The sequence below is a fragment of the Danaus plexippus genome (genome assembly GCF_018135715.1).
Source record: "Danaus plexippus chromosome 16 unlocalized genomic scaffold, MEX_DaPlex mxdp_23, whole genome shotgun sequence".
In the NCBI taxonomy this organism is placed as follows: domain Eukaryota; kingdom Metazoa; phylum Arthropoda; class Insecta; order Lepidoptera; family Nymphalidae; genus Danaus; species Danaus plexippus.
Window position 1 is genome coordinate 1,421,284 of NW_026869851.1, and position 16,450 is coordinate 1,437,733.

The 16,450-nt window shown below is 30.4% G+C and overlaps 1 protein-coding gene across 1 annotated transcript in view; it reads left to right on the forward strand.

Annotated features, from left to right (window-relative positions):
- Positions 1-6,093: 6,093 nt before the first annotated feature.
- The window catches only part of LOC116771989 (cell adhesion molecule Dscam2), a 33,055-nt gene continuing 22,698 nt past the window's right edge, over positions 6,094-16,450 (forward strand). The window contains exons 1-7 of the mRNA XM_032664006.2: positions 6,094-6,215; positions 6,592-6,747; positions 8,016-8,147; positions 8,396-8,531; positions 12,378-12,562; positions 12,642-12,914; positions 13,510-13,614. Of these exons, the coding sequence (XP_032519897.2) occupies positions 6,636-6,747; positions 8,016-8,147; positions 8,396-8,531; positions 12,378-12,562; positions 12,642-12,914; positions 13,510-13,614 (943 nt within the window). The 5' untranslated portion in view covers positions 6,094-6,215; positions 6,592-6,635. The remainder of the gene's footprint in view (positions 6,216-6,591; positions 6,748-8,015; positions 8,148-8,395; positions 8,532-12,377; positions 12,563-12,641; positions 12,915-13,509; positions 13,615-16,450) is intronic.

Below are 16,450 nucleotides of genomic sequence, written 5' to 3' on the forward strand. Positions count from 1 at the left end.
TTTATCTTCACGAAAAATAACACGATCCTTTGTGACAATATTCTGGGAATTTATATTCTTGAGGTAAAATTGAAATATCGTGGATATTTGCATACGAATACGATTCCCCACAAATACGATGAGAACTATCGCCAAGGCATGGTCCTGTTCAAACAGTCGACCTCTGCATATCTTTTATCGAAATCATAAGCAATGGGCAACATCCAGGATATTTCTTTTAAGTTTTATTTGACAATCTACATATATTGAATGATATTGAATGTATAAGAAAGAAGTAAGTTTAAGTAAAATTTAGTAGGGATTATTTTATCTTAAAAGTTTTTGATATCTGAAAATTGTCATACTCGATTTGAACTAATGACAACAGATTATTTATTTTATAAACATTGTCATTATATGTATAAATATAATTTATAATGTCTCACTTAAAGGGTTATACGTAAAACTTATTATGTCCGAGGGATTATCCCCTGTTTTGTTCTTTTGTAGTCAGAAAACTAAAAAGTAAGATTTTTCTGGTCTTTCACTTATTCCTACCCGGAGCTACATTATGTTCATAAAACATTTAAGTACACTCGCGTACTTAAATGTTTTATGAATTAAATAGTATCCATATAAGTTTGTTCTACTTCACTCTGATAAATGAGTAATATTTCCCGAAATAAAAAATGATTCATTTGAAGTGAATTTAATACATAACATTGTTGTAAAATTACTATTCTATTCTATTATGCTGTAATATTTTGGAGGTGAAAATTGTTTTATCAACTAAATTATCACCCAATTCATGTAATTCTATAAAGGATTTCATTCGCAGTTGACAAAGAAGTGTGCAGATCTATCGTGGAAATCAATTATCAAATGTAGCTAGTCACGTATTGTCAGTCTTTGAAGAGTTGATTGGCAATAACTGGATACTCCATTCGTCTATATGTACTGTAACTACTACTGCATCATTGAAGGATTCGATAGGCTTGTCGTTTTTATTTCATTAACAACAAATCTAATCCAGAATATAGTAACTGTGATCCAAGTGAGGTTCAGCAAAATTTTATTAAACAAAGACTTCCAAAGTCACCAATGAAAATCTTTTTATCGACGTATAATATAACTGTGTTTCGAATACAAGTTTCAATACCTTGATATCGTGAAGAACGGAAATATTGTATATCAAGATTAATATAATATTAAAGTGTAACGTTTGCTGCATGGTCACAAAATTTTCTGTCTATTTGTTGCATGTCGTCATTACAGCCGTCTCCAGAATACGGGATTTCCTTCCCGGCGCTATACTTACCCAAAAACTTCTTAGGCCGCTTTAGGACATAAAACCATCACATATATTTTTTGCCCGCGACTTCGTCCGCTTTAAATTCAGAATTAGTAATATATGTATAGCTGTCCGGGCGAACTCTATTCCGCCCTAGAGACCATAAATAACCAGATATTAGACTTTATAAAGTTTTTTTCTTTTTTCGATCGAACAAAATTAAATATCCTGTGTCCTTCTTCTGGTTCTAAGCTATCTCCCCGCCAATTTTCAACCATATGCCAACACCCGTTCTTAAGTTATAAATAGTGTAACTAACACATATGGATATATTAAATTTGCTTATAAACAATCAATCAAGAAATTTAACTATGAACTAAATGAATTTTACATCAGCATTATTATTTTTTAAGAATTTTCACAACACTACCTAATTTCGATAACCAAAAAATTTTACGTTCAATGTCATCTACTGGCAATTATTATAGTTACATATGATAGTTTTTAACATAATGAAATACATTTTTAACTTTCCCGGGACATAATAACGCCTATCAATCATAGATGTCAACGGAACGAAAATATTATGTAAAATTTATATAAATACATTACTGAAACCGAACACCAGTCTATTTTCATCAATTTTTTATAAATATGAGTATAAAGTAAAGTTATTTTGTGATTATTCTTAAATTTTTCCTGTATAAGTTTAATTATTTTAAAGCCTTAAGAAAACAAAATTAAACATAAGATTAAATATATAGATAGGATAAAATATACCAGTGTAATGGAAATATATATATATTACACTGGTACGTCCCAGAGCCGGCGAGTAGTTGACGGAGTCATTTTCCACTATTTACCAACCCGCATGAGGTATACAAACTTTCCACACATTTAACAAACAAGTTACCACAATAGCCTAAACTTTGTTTGTCGATGTATGAGGACATTTAACAGCGAAATTTTAAATGTAACTGTACAATTAGTTATTTCTTTGGAATCAGTTTATGTTTAAATTTGTGTAAGCTTTTTCGCGGACTTCATTGACTTTTAGCTTGTATGTTATTTATATGTTATATTCGAGGATTATATGAATAAAAATCAAGTCACAAAATGAAAAGAAAACGAATAAACATGGAGCTCTCATTAAAAAAAATTGACAGCCAATATTATACAAAATTCTATTGTGGCAAGAGATGAAGCTCCAATTCTAAATATTGATAGGGAAACTATTAATTTTGAAAGATTTTGAAGATATCTCACAATTAACGAGCCTTAAACCATGGTTTATATATTCATATGTATTTATAAACTATAATTTACATTAGAATAGATAGAGTATTTTTATGTTTTATTCGTCAGAAGATATATTTATGTGAAATTTTCTTTTAATTCTCACGTTTTATAAATATGACCACAGTTTTTAATTAATTTCTCACTCCGACCCAAAGTTATTGGGTGTCATACATTTCAAAGCGACTTATAAAACAGAAATCTGTTTTAGAATTTATAAGTAATACGTAATTTTTTATGGAATAAAAAACCTTAGGGAAAATATTTTAATTAATTAGAAATCCCGTATTAGCCTCCATGAGAACGTGCCTGGCTTACGCTTTTATGTTAATTTTAAACCTCTCATTTGAATGCCTTCTTAATACAAAAAAAAAAGAAAAATACTTTTTCTTTAGCCTTAATTAAAATATGAAAACAACTCATGTGTAGGTTTTATTACATAAACAGTGTTGAACTCGAAAAAAGTAATAAATAAACACATGTATTACACAAAATTGTTCCGATAAATATAATATAATAAATAGAGTTATAATAAGTGAATATAATAAAAACTAGCACGAATAACATTGAAGTATTTAAATTCCTTATTTGAATAAACATAAGACAAAAGGAATTTCGTTTTATATATATGGATGCCGTAACATCTGGTAGCCGGCGATGCAAATGGCGCGGAAAAATGCAAATATGTAAAGAGTGCCGCAAACTACCGTAGCCAATTTTCATACCGAGTTTAGGTAACAGTATCGCGCAGACCATAAACTTATTTAAATTAAAAATATTCTGAATTCTATTTGAAAAACCAAACAAGCTTGAATATTTCATAGAACAAAAATATGTATAACCATTTTCAAGTTTTCGATGGGTTTCTAGACGTCTCAGTTAGTTGCTATTATTTCTTTATGTGATTAATAATAAATAAACATATACACAATATATCATATAATTATGATATTAATATCTTATAATAAATATTGTATTTCTCTATTTCTCAAGAATAGAGTTTTAGTAGTCAATGAATTAAAGATCAGTATGCTTTTAAATCCCGGCTTGTTCAGATACTTCTCCCCATCACTATGTTAAATTATCTCCTAAAAGTTTAAAGTCACAGAGATGATTTCATTGTCTTTTATAAAAAAAAAATATGCAGCTACTAGCCACAAAATCTAGATAGATCCTTTTTGACTAAGATGTTTTTTCCCTTTTCTACGAGTATGTTTATTTTTGTCTTTTATTCAGAACTCCCATAGTTTTCCTAAACATGACGTAGGACGTATGTCTTATAAATAATAAAAAGCCTAAGTGTTCTCATTTTACTTGACATTACAAACTTAAGTATCGCTCTTTTTATCTCATGTTCTGTAATTTACTGAATTGAAATTGTATTTTTTTTAAATCTCTAACAGGTCGACAATTTTGTTGAACTAAAACAAGATAAAATATCAGACTTAAATTGAAATTGAAATTGGGATATATATAATGGCACGGTAGCTGAGTTGGTAAAGCAATTGAAACGCGGTATTCTGAAGTTTACGGGTCGACTCCTGCTTTTGTCACTTGGTTTCTCATTCTATATTGTAATCACTTTAGTTTCTTTTTGTTTATATGAGAAAACAATTCCTAGTAACTAACTCTATGCAAATAATTCTTAGATTTACGACAACGCAACCCTGATTGAGATTTCTTAAACATATACATATATTATATGCATATATTTTGACGGACTAAGCCTACACGTTGTCACCATTATATTTGTTTTTCTATTGGAATCGAAATTTCTTTATTATATTAAAACAAACGAATACCTGATCTGCATACAAAATACAGATATGAAAAAAATATTTTTAAATAAATGTTGTAGGAAGTTTACTGAATAAAAGGCACGTGGGAGTAAAATTACGGTGCTTTCGTTATAGAATGATCCCACAAGGATTATAAATAACCTGTACCGTATAAACTGTCACGTAAAACGGAGCATATCAAAACTTTTTCATTTTAGCCTTGAAATATAAATGTTCTCAACTAACTTTGTGTTCATGACTCCGACGTGATAAATATTCAATGAATATAACATAAACCATCCCTGATACTACTATTCCTGGGCTTTATTTATGATATCTTTTCATAAGTCCGTCTGCCATTAGAATAGGCGGTAACTATTGATTCCCCAGACATGATTCTAATACGCCTCTTTCATCGTAGCCACATTCATATGGTTGGCACGCTAAAGAATAATGAATTTCAATTATTTTTGTTTTAAATTTTTCGAAAAATGCTCTTCGTAATTCGATTATTTAGTTAGTTCTTTGACCATCACTATGTCTTTTTCTTATTACTCTCATTTACCAACAGCAAGAAATGTATTTGTAATGCCGATACCGTTATGTTATAGAACTATATTTTAATAGTATGAAATATTTTTTTATTTATTCTTATGCAATTTTTTGAGTACGTATATTTTTTTACGTATCTTCCATATCATAATAAACATGAATCAATTTAAAGATCTGAAACAAAAACAGTAATTTATTTTATATCAGATCCTTCAGATTTCAACGTAGTTAAGATTATACCTTAATAATAAAAAAATTGTCACAAAAATATTTGCCAAATGTAGCATAATGTAATAACAATTTCGTTCCTAAAATAAGTTTAAATTAGACAAAACAAAATAAATATAGCATCGGTTTTTCTTAATGAATCTATTAAAATCATGATTCATAATTACGCTAAAATAAGGTTTATCTTATAAATAAAATCATTTCTTTTATTAGACAGGGCTATCAGGTTAATCGGATACGGGACGGTTTAAAGAGAAATTCAACATTTACGATAATACTGACGAATTTTGCTTTTTCACATGAAAGGAAGATTATTTTAAGAATAAAAATTTTTGTAAATATATGTATATGATTCAGCTATTCAATCTCCTATATAGATCTATAAATTTTGCTTCATTAATAATCACTCTTATAGTCCGCATACGCACATCAAAATTTTATCGTAATAGTTTAATATATGCAGATAATTTAAAAATTTTTGTATATCTCCACTGATGTCACTGTAATTCAGGAAGCTACGCTTATCTTCGTCATATTCACCCGCTTAGGACGTCGTACTCAACTCAATATGACAAGGTTCTATAAGCATTTTGCTTTTGAAGGATCGGCTTCAATTCAACTTGTATAGATTTTTGGGTGAATTTTAAAATAAAGTATAGGATGAAATGGGAGTTTTTAACCTTTTTCCAAGAAATCAGATGTCAAAGTATATTGATATTTTTGCTTAATTTTAGTTATGACAAAACGAATATTACACCAATATAATAAGCTACAAGGTTTGGAAACCATACTTTGAACAAAACAAATAACTTTTCATAATGCCTCTTAGAAACAATGAGAGTTTAAAAAATAATTTAAAGCAGAACTATACTTTATATATACTTTTTTCTTTCAGTTGGACTGGCTGTTCTCAGACAACAGCCCAGTGACTTCACTAGCTGGTCTGAGAAGAGTGCTGGCCAACGGATCCCTGGAACTACCACCGTTCCCAGCTGATAGATACAACAGGGACGTCCACGCTGCCACTTACCGATGTCGACTAAGACTGAGCAGTGGTTACGTACTGTCCAAGAATATACATGTACACGCTGGTTAGTATACTCCACAAATACCGTGGTCACCGTACGGCCTATTGTCACTTTGTTACCTATGTATGCCTGAATTGCCCGATATATATATTTCTTTCAAATTGGTATAAAACTTGTGTATTAAATAAACTGCTACGATTTAAAATTCTAATACAAAAACACTCACAGAGAACATAAAAAAATCAATATCCTTCAAAGCTAGGAAGAAGTTTCCAGTAGAAAATAAGAAAAAAATCACCAACACGACAATTTCAATAGCGATAGTCTTTGAACTTAATACATGTTTGGTGTAATTAAATTTCCTCTTGTGTGTAATTCAGGTGTAACGCGGCTCATACTGCAATGCATGTAACCGCATTCAATAAGTATTTACTTCCAGTATTAAACATACCATGGGAGGTGCGAGTGCCAGATGAGTACGTGATGGCAGGAAACTCGGCCATATTGAGATGTACAGTGACTCCGCGCTGTGCCGACAGAATCGAATATACAGACTGGCTCACAGACGACGATACCAGAATCCTAGATTACTTAGGTACTACGACTTTACATTCTTATTTAGAAAAATATTAATTAAAAAGGGATATAAATATACTAATTGATGTTTTTATACGAACAAGAATCTGCTTGAGGAATTACGATGGAGCTGCCATATTTAGCTATGGAAATATAGTATTTCATTTTTTTAAATCACCTTCTATATTTTATTATAAAATGTTACAATAATGTAAGTCCTGATAATCTTATATCATAGGGATTTCGTTATAAATAACGCTTTGTATTTTCTTGTCGTAAATAAATTACAGTGCCTTGGGATCATAAAGAACGTGATCGTAACTAAACTGAGGCAATTGAAGATAAAAATATTTAAGAGACAATAGAGTTTGAAGAACACCTGACAGCGATTACCTTTAAGGATGTCTAACTTTTTCATAGAATATACTGAATTTTTTTTTAACATTTAACTATGGAACGGATATAATTTTTTTTTCTATAACATAGTTAACAGGCTTACGATTCGTAAAGAAATCTCAAACCTACATACAGAATTCATTATGTTGATATTAAACAGTCTTGATCATATTAAAAATCATTTAATTTTGTCAGCAATGCAAAGCTTTTAAAGAAACATGAAAGGAAAGAACATTTGAGAAAAATATCAGCGACAGAGTCATACAATTTTTCTTAATAAAACACACTTCGTGTGAGCGACATTCGAGATTAGGTTTGTATAATATATAGCGTGTTCCAGAAAATTTAAGATTTATAAATAAAACGAGGGCTTTCATCTGCAGACGAGGAAATATAATTAACGTCACTTTACCATTTATAATTTGATTTATTCTATTTTATAATATCTTACCTATCTACTTATATTAAATAATGCCATCATTATCACAGACTAGCTTAGATGAATTCAACCGAATAAAACACTTTAGGCGCATAGATTTCATTAGAAGAAGTGCATATAGGCTAGCATAGCTATTTGTTGAGGCGGAAGAACATTGCTACAATGTTACCTTTGTATCTGCTACGCGAGCTGGATTAGAAATTCGTTTGATTACATTTAACATATTAAAAGCAAAGATTCTAAATGATTGAGTTAAATTTATTTACAACGATATCAATTAAAATATGAAACAATCACTAACAATATGGAGTAATTTAAAGTCTCGACGCAACATAATACATTTTCATTATATTTAATACAATATCAAAACTATACAAAATATTACAATACCCCCAAAATCCAAATAAAAAGACCCCTTCATAGCATGATATAAACAAAGGGTATTGTTTCAGGTTCGAAATACTCTCGTTTGGACGACGGTTCGTTGTACATAAGTGAAGTGCGTCGTGGCGAACGGTACTCCGCCTTCCGCTGCAGAGTACGCGACCGACTCACGGGTTCCGTATATTCTAGTCAATATTTCGGTAAGTCTAGTGCTTCCTAGAACTGAGAATCACGTGTGCAATGTAGCTTTGACGTTTGAATACTTAATACGTTATAATCTGAAGATAATCCAGAAGGATATGTAATCAAGTCTTAGTATTTTAAGATGTTATTCATTAACTTAATTGAGTTTTATTTTGCTATACTTTATCGTAGTTTATTATTAAGTTCATATATGTATGATGGTTAGAAATATTTTTTCAATAAATTACAATATGTATGTTTGTAGGTCACATAATAGTGACGGAACCAAAGGGGGGCGTTCGACCGAGAATTTCGGTGGAGCCCCGCTTACGAAGAGTGCCCGTGGGTCAAGATATACGGTTACCTTGTGCTGCTCACGCCTGGCCTGTGCCCAGCTATAGGTGAGAGTTAGTTATTTTATCAACACTGCCTCTAATACTAATAAAAATATATTGTGAATACTACTTATATATCAAGGAACGTGTTGTTTATATAAAACTTATGCCAGCACTAACTGGCAGAAAATACTTATTGCTTCGAAAAAATCAATAATATTACCGTAAAACAATGTTTTTAAGCCTCATTCCAGATACGTATAAATAATACCATAATGCCATAACGTCAGCTCATATCACCTGACAAATGGGTTTAAGACATATCTCAATTAAAAGCCTTCTAATAATAGGATTAATACAATTTTGGCGTACTTAAGTTATTATTTTGTATCCATTTTATAAAATTATATAATAATTAGGTTATATTTAACATCACCTCAGCAATTCTCGCTTCGTAAACCCAGACGCTTTTTTTGTGTCGTCACTCGTTGATATAATTTTCTGTGGGATTTTAATACAATTTTGTAACCCCACGCGTTGTGATTCGGTTTAAAATTTGTACAGGCCAATTTAACCGCGGCATTACCAACGATCTTCTCTTTTTTAAACACAGAATAATGTGTTATATAACATATTTTTCTTTAAATTTTTTAAAAATATATAAAAAAATGTTCTATAAATAAGAAAATACCCATTGAAGTTAAAACTTTTCGGGGACAATTTAATTTCCTTTTTAACTTCTACGGTATAATAAGCATTGATTTATTCCCTAATGATGTATGATTTCTGTTTTATTTTTATAAGTGAAATTTATTCCGTATTCTCTCCTATCCTCCTCCTCCTCCTCCTCCTCCTAATAAATGTGAAATAGTTTTTGAAATATAAAATAAGTTATGAAACTAGCAAAGTCGAAATTATATTTTATAATACAGTTAAAATATATCCTGGTTTTAATCAAAAGTTATAATAATGCTGAGAGGTTCCGTCTCAATTTTTTAATTTAAATAGAATTTATTTTATGTAATTCTTTACATATTATAGTTTTAATATCATATTTCTTTTGTTATCATTACCGTAAGCGGTAATCTAAATCGTACAGAATCTTTTGACCTACTGGCCCACATACACACGTATAAATATATATATATATATTGTACACACACACATACACATATATAAATAAATAAAGTAAACAGAAAATGTATTCATTACGGACGACGGAACACTTCAGTCATACTTGCACGATGTTGACTTGGGCGTGCCGACGGAACGATCAAAGTTGATATTCAAACATCGCTGCACTCACGGTAACCCAAACTGCTTAATATTTGTGAGCTCTTCCTATTTGTATTACAAGCACGACAAGACAAATGTAAGCCGACCAAATCTTATATTCAAAGTTCTGTCATTAGGAACCAAACTTGAAGCATTCACAATTCTCCCGAGATGTGATCTAATTACCTAAAATCTTACAAATAAGTATTATAATTTTAATCAATATAAAATAATATATTGCAGACAACTATTACGTTATTATCTATTATTGTTTGATAATGCAACTATGAAGTAAAATTCTCTACTTCGCTTGGAATTAAAACAAATTTGTTAAATAATTTGCATATCTTGATTGCAAGGGTTCATAACGTCAAACGTGAGCAGAATTAATGAATGGCATACTTATAGGATTTTATATTAAATAAACATCTATCTATGTACTTATGAAAATTATAAGATTATCCCCGGATCGTTACCAGGATCTTTAATTTCATATAGCAGATATTCACTAAATAATATTTAAATACCACAAATTAAATTCTCTTTTATGAATTCTCAACAAGATATATATTTTCCAAGAATGTATAAAGTAACCGAATTAACAAAGACGAACTTTCGAAACTTAAGAGAACAGAAAATTAATATAAATGAAAATATTAATTTATTTCACCATAACCGATTTCAAAAGTTGGGATAACTATCTTTGGAGAAATTACACTAAAATTGGTCGTGAAGTGTGTCGTTTTTAATAACAAAGTTCTCGAATATACCAGCATTATTTACTCAGTTACTAAATTTCCGCAATTTGGTAAATTTGAGGGAAATTATGTTATAACATGATTTTCGATTCGCTTGCAGTACTTCGGTACTGGGTCGCTGGAATCGAGTTTTGTTTGGCTAACGAGAATTTATTATATCTCAGTAAGGAACTCAGACTTTACATCAATATTATGAAATTTCATATAAAAAAACTATTGAAATAACCGAATTTACTATTTATGTGAAGTTACACAGATATAGAAACTATATTTTTAAAGAGGAATCATGCTAGACAAATATGCTATACACGAACATGAACTTTATACTAGTATTATATTCTACCAAAACTGAATGAAAAAGTTGTAGATACGACTAGGAATTGAATGTGCAACGTCAAGAAGACCGCGATCAAGTTGTAAATTAATTTGCTAATCATAATTTTCACTACTAGGTATTTTTTGAAATGGAATATTTAAAATTTCACCAGACAATTAATTGAAATATTAAAATACAACTATAAGAAACACTCTTATAAAATTGCCGAGAAGCAGCGTGATTATAGTTAATCTAAGAATTAACAGCACATTAAACAAAATTACTATTTATATCTGAAATAAGCTTAGGTCCATGTGATCTCTGGCAAACCCTTTCACGAGACGACGAAACTTTATTGCAAATATAATTATTGATATAGTAATTTTCTATCACATTATCGCTCTTCTTTGTACAACTTAATGTAACTATCATTTTCGGATTAATATTTTCAAATCACCGGGAGCGTGTAGTTTTAAAAATAATAAATTAACGCGTAGTAATCCGATAATACTAGTTTCATTTAAATGAATACTCACGAGTCTTCGATCTCATTAATTAAGGTTCGTATTTGAGATTCCTTGTAATACTAATAAATACATGTGTTCCCAGTATTCGTATGCTCTTTCTACTTACACCCTAGTGATAGTTCGTGATTTGTATGGTCCACAAAAAAAAAGGGTATTATTTTTCCATTTCATCGTAATTTTCAAATTTAATATAGAGGTTAGAATTGCGATTGCTGCTGATGCTTTCGTGTGGGTGTGTGTTCTTTTTTTGTTATATAAAATAAACCAATACTTAAAGATGAAATACCTATGATCATCTAAAGCCTAAGTAAACTATTATAAGTTCCTAAGTAAACTATAATATCCCTCTTTCAATCTTTCTAATTTCTGCATAGCATAAACAATTTTAGTAGTTAAATTCGCTATACTAAGCTAACCTAAAGATAGAGGACTTTTATGTAGACCTATAAAAATTTCTGCCATCCTCAAGCGTTATATCTCAAAGGCATTAAAGTAACGCTTTCAGTGAAAATGCTGACTGGATTTTAGCTTCCATTTTGAACAATTATTGTCATATTCCAACTAATTTACACAAAACCTTAAAAGTGCTTAAATTAATTTTTATTCTTTCAGACTTTTGTGTTATTCTTTCAAAGAAGGACAAATTTAATCACAGATTTGTCAATTTCTTTGAAACTAATGAATTATATGATTAGTATTGTTTATATAAACATTATATAGGAGTTTTTGTTAGGCACACACGGCCAATATGTTTTACGACGCTCCATTCAGTAAAATTTATGTTATATTTTACATAAAAAAACAGTTTTCGTTTCTTTTGTATGTATATCATAGTTCACAGACTTACTTTTTACGGCACAAACACACTTTTCAATACTAAACACGGATTTTGGAGAAAGAGTATGTAGAGCTGGTAGTTTCCAATAAGATCTTCTGCAGCATTAGTGTTTCGTGGTCGTCCTTACTTTATTTATATCCATTTCAAATTATTTTAAATTACATCCTGAATTGAGATTAAAGTATAGCATATATACAGGTGGTTTCGTGAGCACCACGAGGAACTGACTCCCATAGAGCAGACTTTACTATGGCCGCGGGTGACAGTGATGAAGGGTCTGCTGATTATCCAGAGAGTTCAACGTGAAGATAGTGGCAGGTTCATATGCTGGCTGAACAACACCGTTGGTGTTGAATCCGCTCATTTCACACTCATTGTTACAGGTATTTATTACATAATAGTATAAATTTAATGAGTTTCTAGTAGTTTTAAGGAGATATGAAAATATTTATTTTTTTTCAGAACCAATTTCCGTCCGAATAAAACCAGAATTATTAAAAACGAAACGAAACGTGGATGTTAATTTCGATTGCAAGGTCGGTGGTCATCCAATTGAAATAGTTTATTGGACCCATGATGGCAAAGTTGTTAAGAATTCAGAAAGGGTTAGGGTTTCGGAAGATGGACTGAGATTACATATCAGGAACACTCAGCAGAATGACCAGGGGATGTATCAGTGTTTTGCGAGTAATACCAGAGATCAGGCATACGGAATCACGGAATACGTCATCGATGGTGAGTCATGAATTTTTCTAGAACTGTCCTGTTATATACAACACTTGAACTAAATAAATACAAAATTTCATCAAAGTTAGATTAGTATGTTACTTAATTAAGCAAAAATCCACACACCGAAGTGAGACTTACTTGGTAGTTTTGTGTTACTTGACAGTTTGGAAACGAAGTTACTGTCTAGTATCTAATTAATATTAAATTATCACAGTATTAACCACATAATAAGTGTAACAAGTCATCAAATTATTATTATCCAACATGTTAATAATAAAAATGAAACAAATGTGTTTTCACTTAATTTAGTACATTAAAGATTTTGATTGGCAGATTTGTAAATGGTTTGGTATCTAAACAGTGTTTAAACTACTAAATTAAAGCGGTACTGAAAATAAAATAGTGAAAAATCTGTTTAGTTTAATATACCTAAAGATATAACACGTAATAATAAATAGCGTACTGTTTTTATATCTATTAAACAGTTAAAATTAGAAGATGAAGCCGTACTTAAAAAGATTTTAATTTAGCATTTCGTTAATCCTTAGATAATTTATATTTTATTTATAATACACTTGTGTTTGCTTATATCATTGTATAGCAGCTGACAGCCGTTCACGATCTGTCGGTAATCGCTCCCGTCGGGCTCCTTACGCACGCAGCACGCATACTCACGACACAGATTGGAACTTCACTGGAACTAGAGGTATTTGATATATGTATAGATATGACAGCACATATATGTTACGACATTGCATTGGAATGGAGAAATATACGAAAAGATTTTACAAATCCACATAACTTTTTCGGTAATATGAAAATATAAGTGCTGACTGTCAAAAATATCCTAAAGTCTTGTCTGGGATATAGAATTTTCTAATGACAAAGTTTTATTGCTTGGTTATAATATATATTTTTTTAATACAGATGATAAAGAATAAAGTTAGACTGTGAGGCTTTAAGTCTTATCGTTCGTACCTCATTTATACCCCGGGGTATGGCCTTATTACATCTTATACCTGTTCAAGGCAAACGCTAAATTAAAAATACACCGAAACTCGGCTAACGGTAAAAATTTTCTCTTGGGTTGATATTAAATTATGATTTCATCAAATTCATAACGAATAAAGTTTCTTTTGTTAAATTTTCTTACACGTACAAACAACTAACAATATTATTTTTTTATAGAGACCATACTTTTTGAGTATTATTTACTTAAAAGTTATATGTATTACAAGCTTCAAACGTACATATCTTGCCGCATCATAAAAAAATTAAAAAAGCAAATTTTTTACCGCGGATCCACTGCAAGCTATTAGAGTTAGCTCTTCAAACCAACAAAGAGCCTCGGTGACGGCGTGTGTGACGTCACTGACGCTACCATAAAACGCGAACCGCAAATTGCAAATCAAAGTACTGCGGTTTAGAGTACATTTTAGATATAACTATTAAACACATACGTCGTTGCTTCTATTAATAATAATGTCCCGCTATTTGGTGTCGCTACTCCCAAGGGTTCGAGCACCATCGCAATGCACACACGCTCATCAGAATATAAAAGCTATATAATGAAGACATTCTCTTAATATGAAGTCCTACAATTTAATTAAACCATCAAGCCAATGTACCAATTTCAGTAATATTCGATACAACGCCGTTAAAAAAAAGAGAAAAGCTAATAACTTACGCCAAATCCCCAACGAAAATAAATTAACCGAATACACTCATTTACTCGAGATGTATAAAACATGAAAGTCCAACATTTTATAACGTATAAAACCGACCGTAAATATTCTGGTAACACCAACCTTTTAAAATATTTCTCATGTTAAGCGGTGGACAAAAATGTTTGCTGTTAAACACAGGGTAAATGAAATCTATAACGTGAAGGGTTGTCGCCTGTGTACGAGACGGGGTGGTTCAATAAATTATGCACGTAACTCTTTGTTAATATACCCAATTTGTGGCGAGGCGCCAAATTTATATCGCACCATCCCTTACCTGCGTCATCACTCGCCATAAATACTGAAATGTATGAACATTTATTTTCAACAATGATTTTTATGACGAAAGATATCCGTGAATAATTAAAAATTTTAATTCCCAGCTTCTGTTGACCCCGCTTATAACAGTTCCTCACAGTTTTTCTGCAATATATATAATTTAAAAACTTAAACGAGTATATGAGTAACGGCGTATTATTTATTGAACCTGAAAATGATCTGGAGCAAATAAAAAACGCTGATAATGAGTTGGCGTAATTCATAACGTATATGTCATGTTGACTATACACTAGTCTATTTCGACATAAGAGATTTTTTTTTAAGTTAACTCTTGATCGGAATAGGGATTAATGGTAGTAGCGATTTATGGATTCAAATAATTATTACGATGATGAACCGATGAAGAAATTAACTAAAAATACATCCGCATCACAACGAATTCTCACAGCCAATACGCTCCTCAAATGCTTTTAATATTTTTACGTAGCACTCCCGGTCGTTAAAATTTCAAATTCTAAAGCGACCTGTATTTGTTCAGTTTCGTTTATCTCCGTTATATCATACCAGCGTTGTAACGTTTTTCCTGTGAGGGGACTATAACATATGAATACCTACCACAAAAAAAAATCGGTCACATATTACGTTCTGAAATATTTAACGAAAATGTTATTAAATAAAAATATTTTTTCAAATATATTCTATTTTAATGCGTGATTAATTTACAGCGTATTGTTTCATATAAAATGTTGCGTTCGTATAAAAATATACTATAAGAAAAATAAGTATTTCTTCCATTGTTGTTCTATGAAAGGCCATTCAAATAGCATTCTATTGTTTAATATTAATATAAATAATTATATCCCATTTATATTAACAAAAATATAACCTAAATGTAAAAAAATACAATAGTTTTCGTGTTATATTAAAAAGAATTTAGCCAATTTTAGATTCTTGGGTAGATTTTAAGGTGAAGAAACGAAGCGTTTTAAAATAATTACTAAATGGAACTTTGTCTGAAACCCCACAAGGGAACAAAAAAAAGTCTTAATTTATCAAAGGAATCAAGATGGAGTCATGATTGTCGGTGGAATAAGATACTCTTATAAGAAAGAAAAGTTAAAAATAATACTTATGTAATTTAAATAATACTTATGTAATTTAAATGAAAAATATTATTTATATATATAAGATATTTAATATCTAAATTCCTTCCTTCCATTGTCTGTATGCGATTCATGTCCAGTAGGATAAAAAAGAAAAAATTTATATTGTTAGTATAATTAATGCGCAGTCTGAAAAAGTTTGCTATGCATACGAATTTATTTTAATTCAAATATTTTACTCAAAAGTACAATTTCTAGGAAGTTTAATACAATTTTGCTGTGTTATATAAACTCCAGTTTTAATTTTATGCGAAATCGTGCCCGCGCGCTACTTTTTTAGATTTTAAGATCTCAGTCCTCTCATTTCCATATTATGTATAGCTGAAGTGTTAATATTGTATTAATGACGAGAAATTGTATTATGAAATAGTTTTTC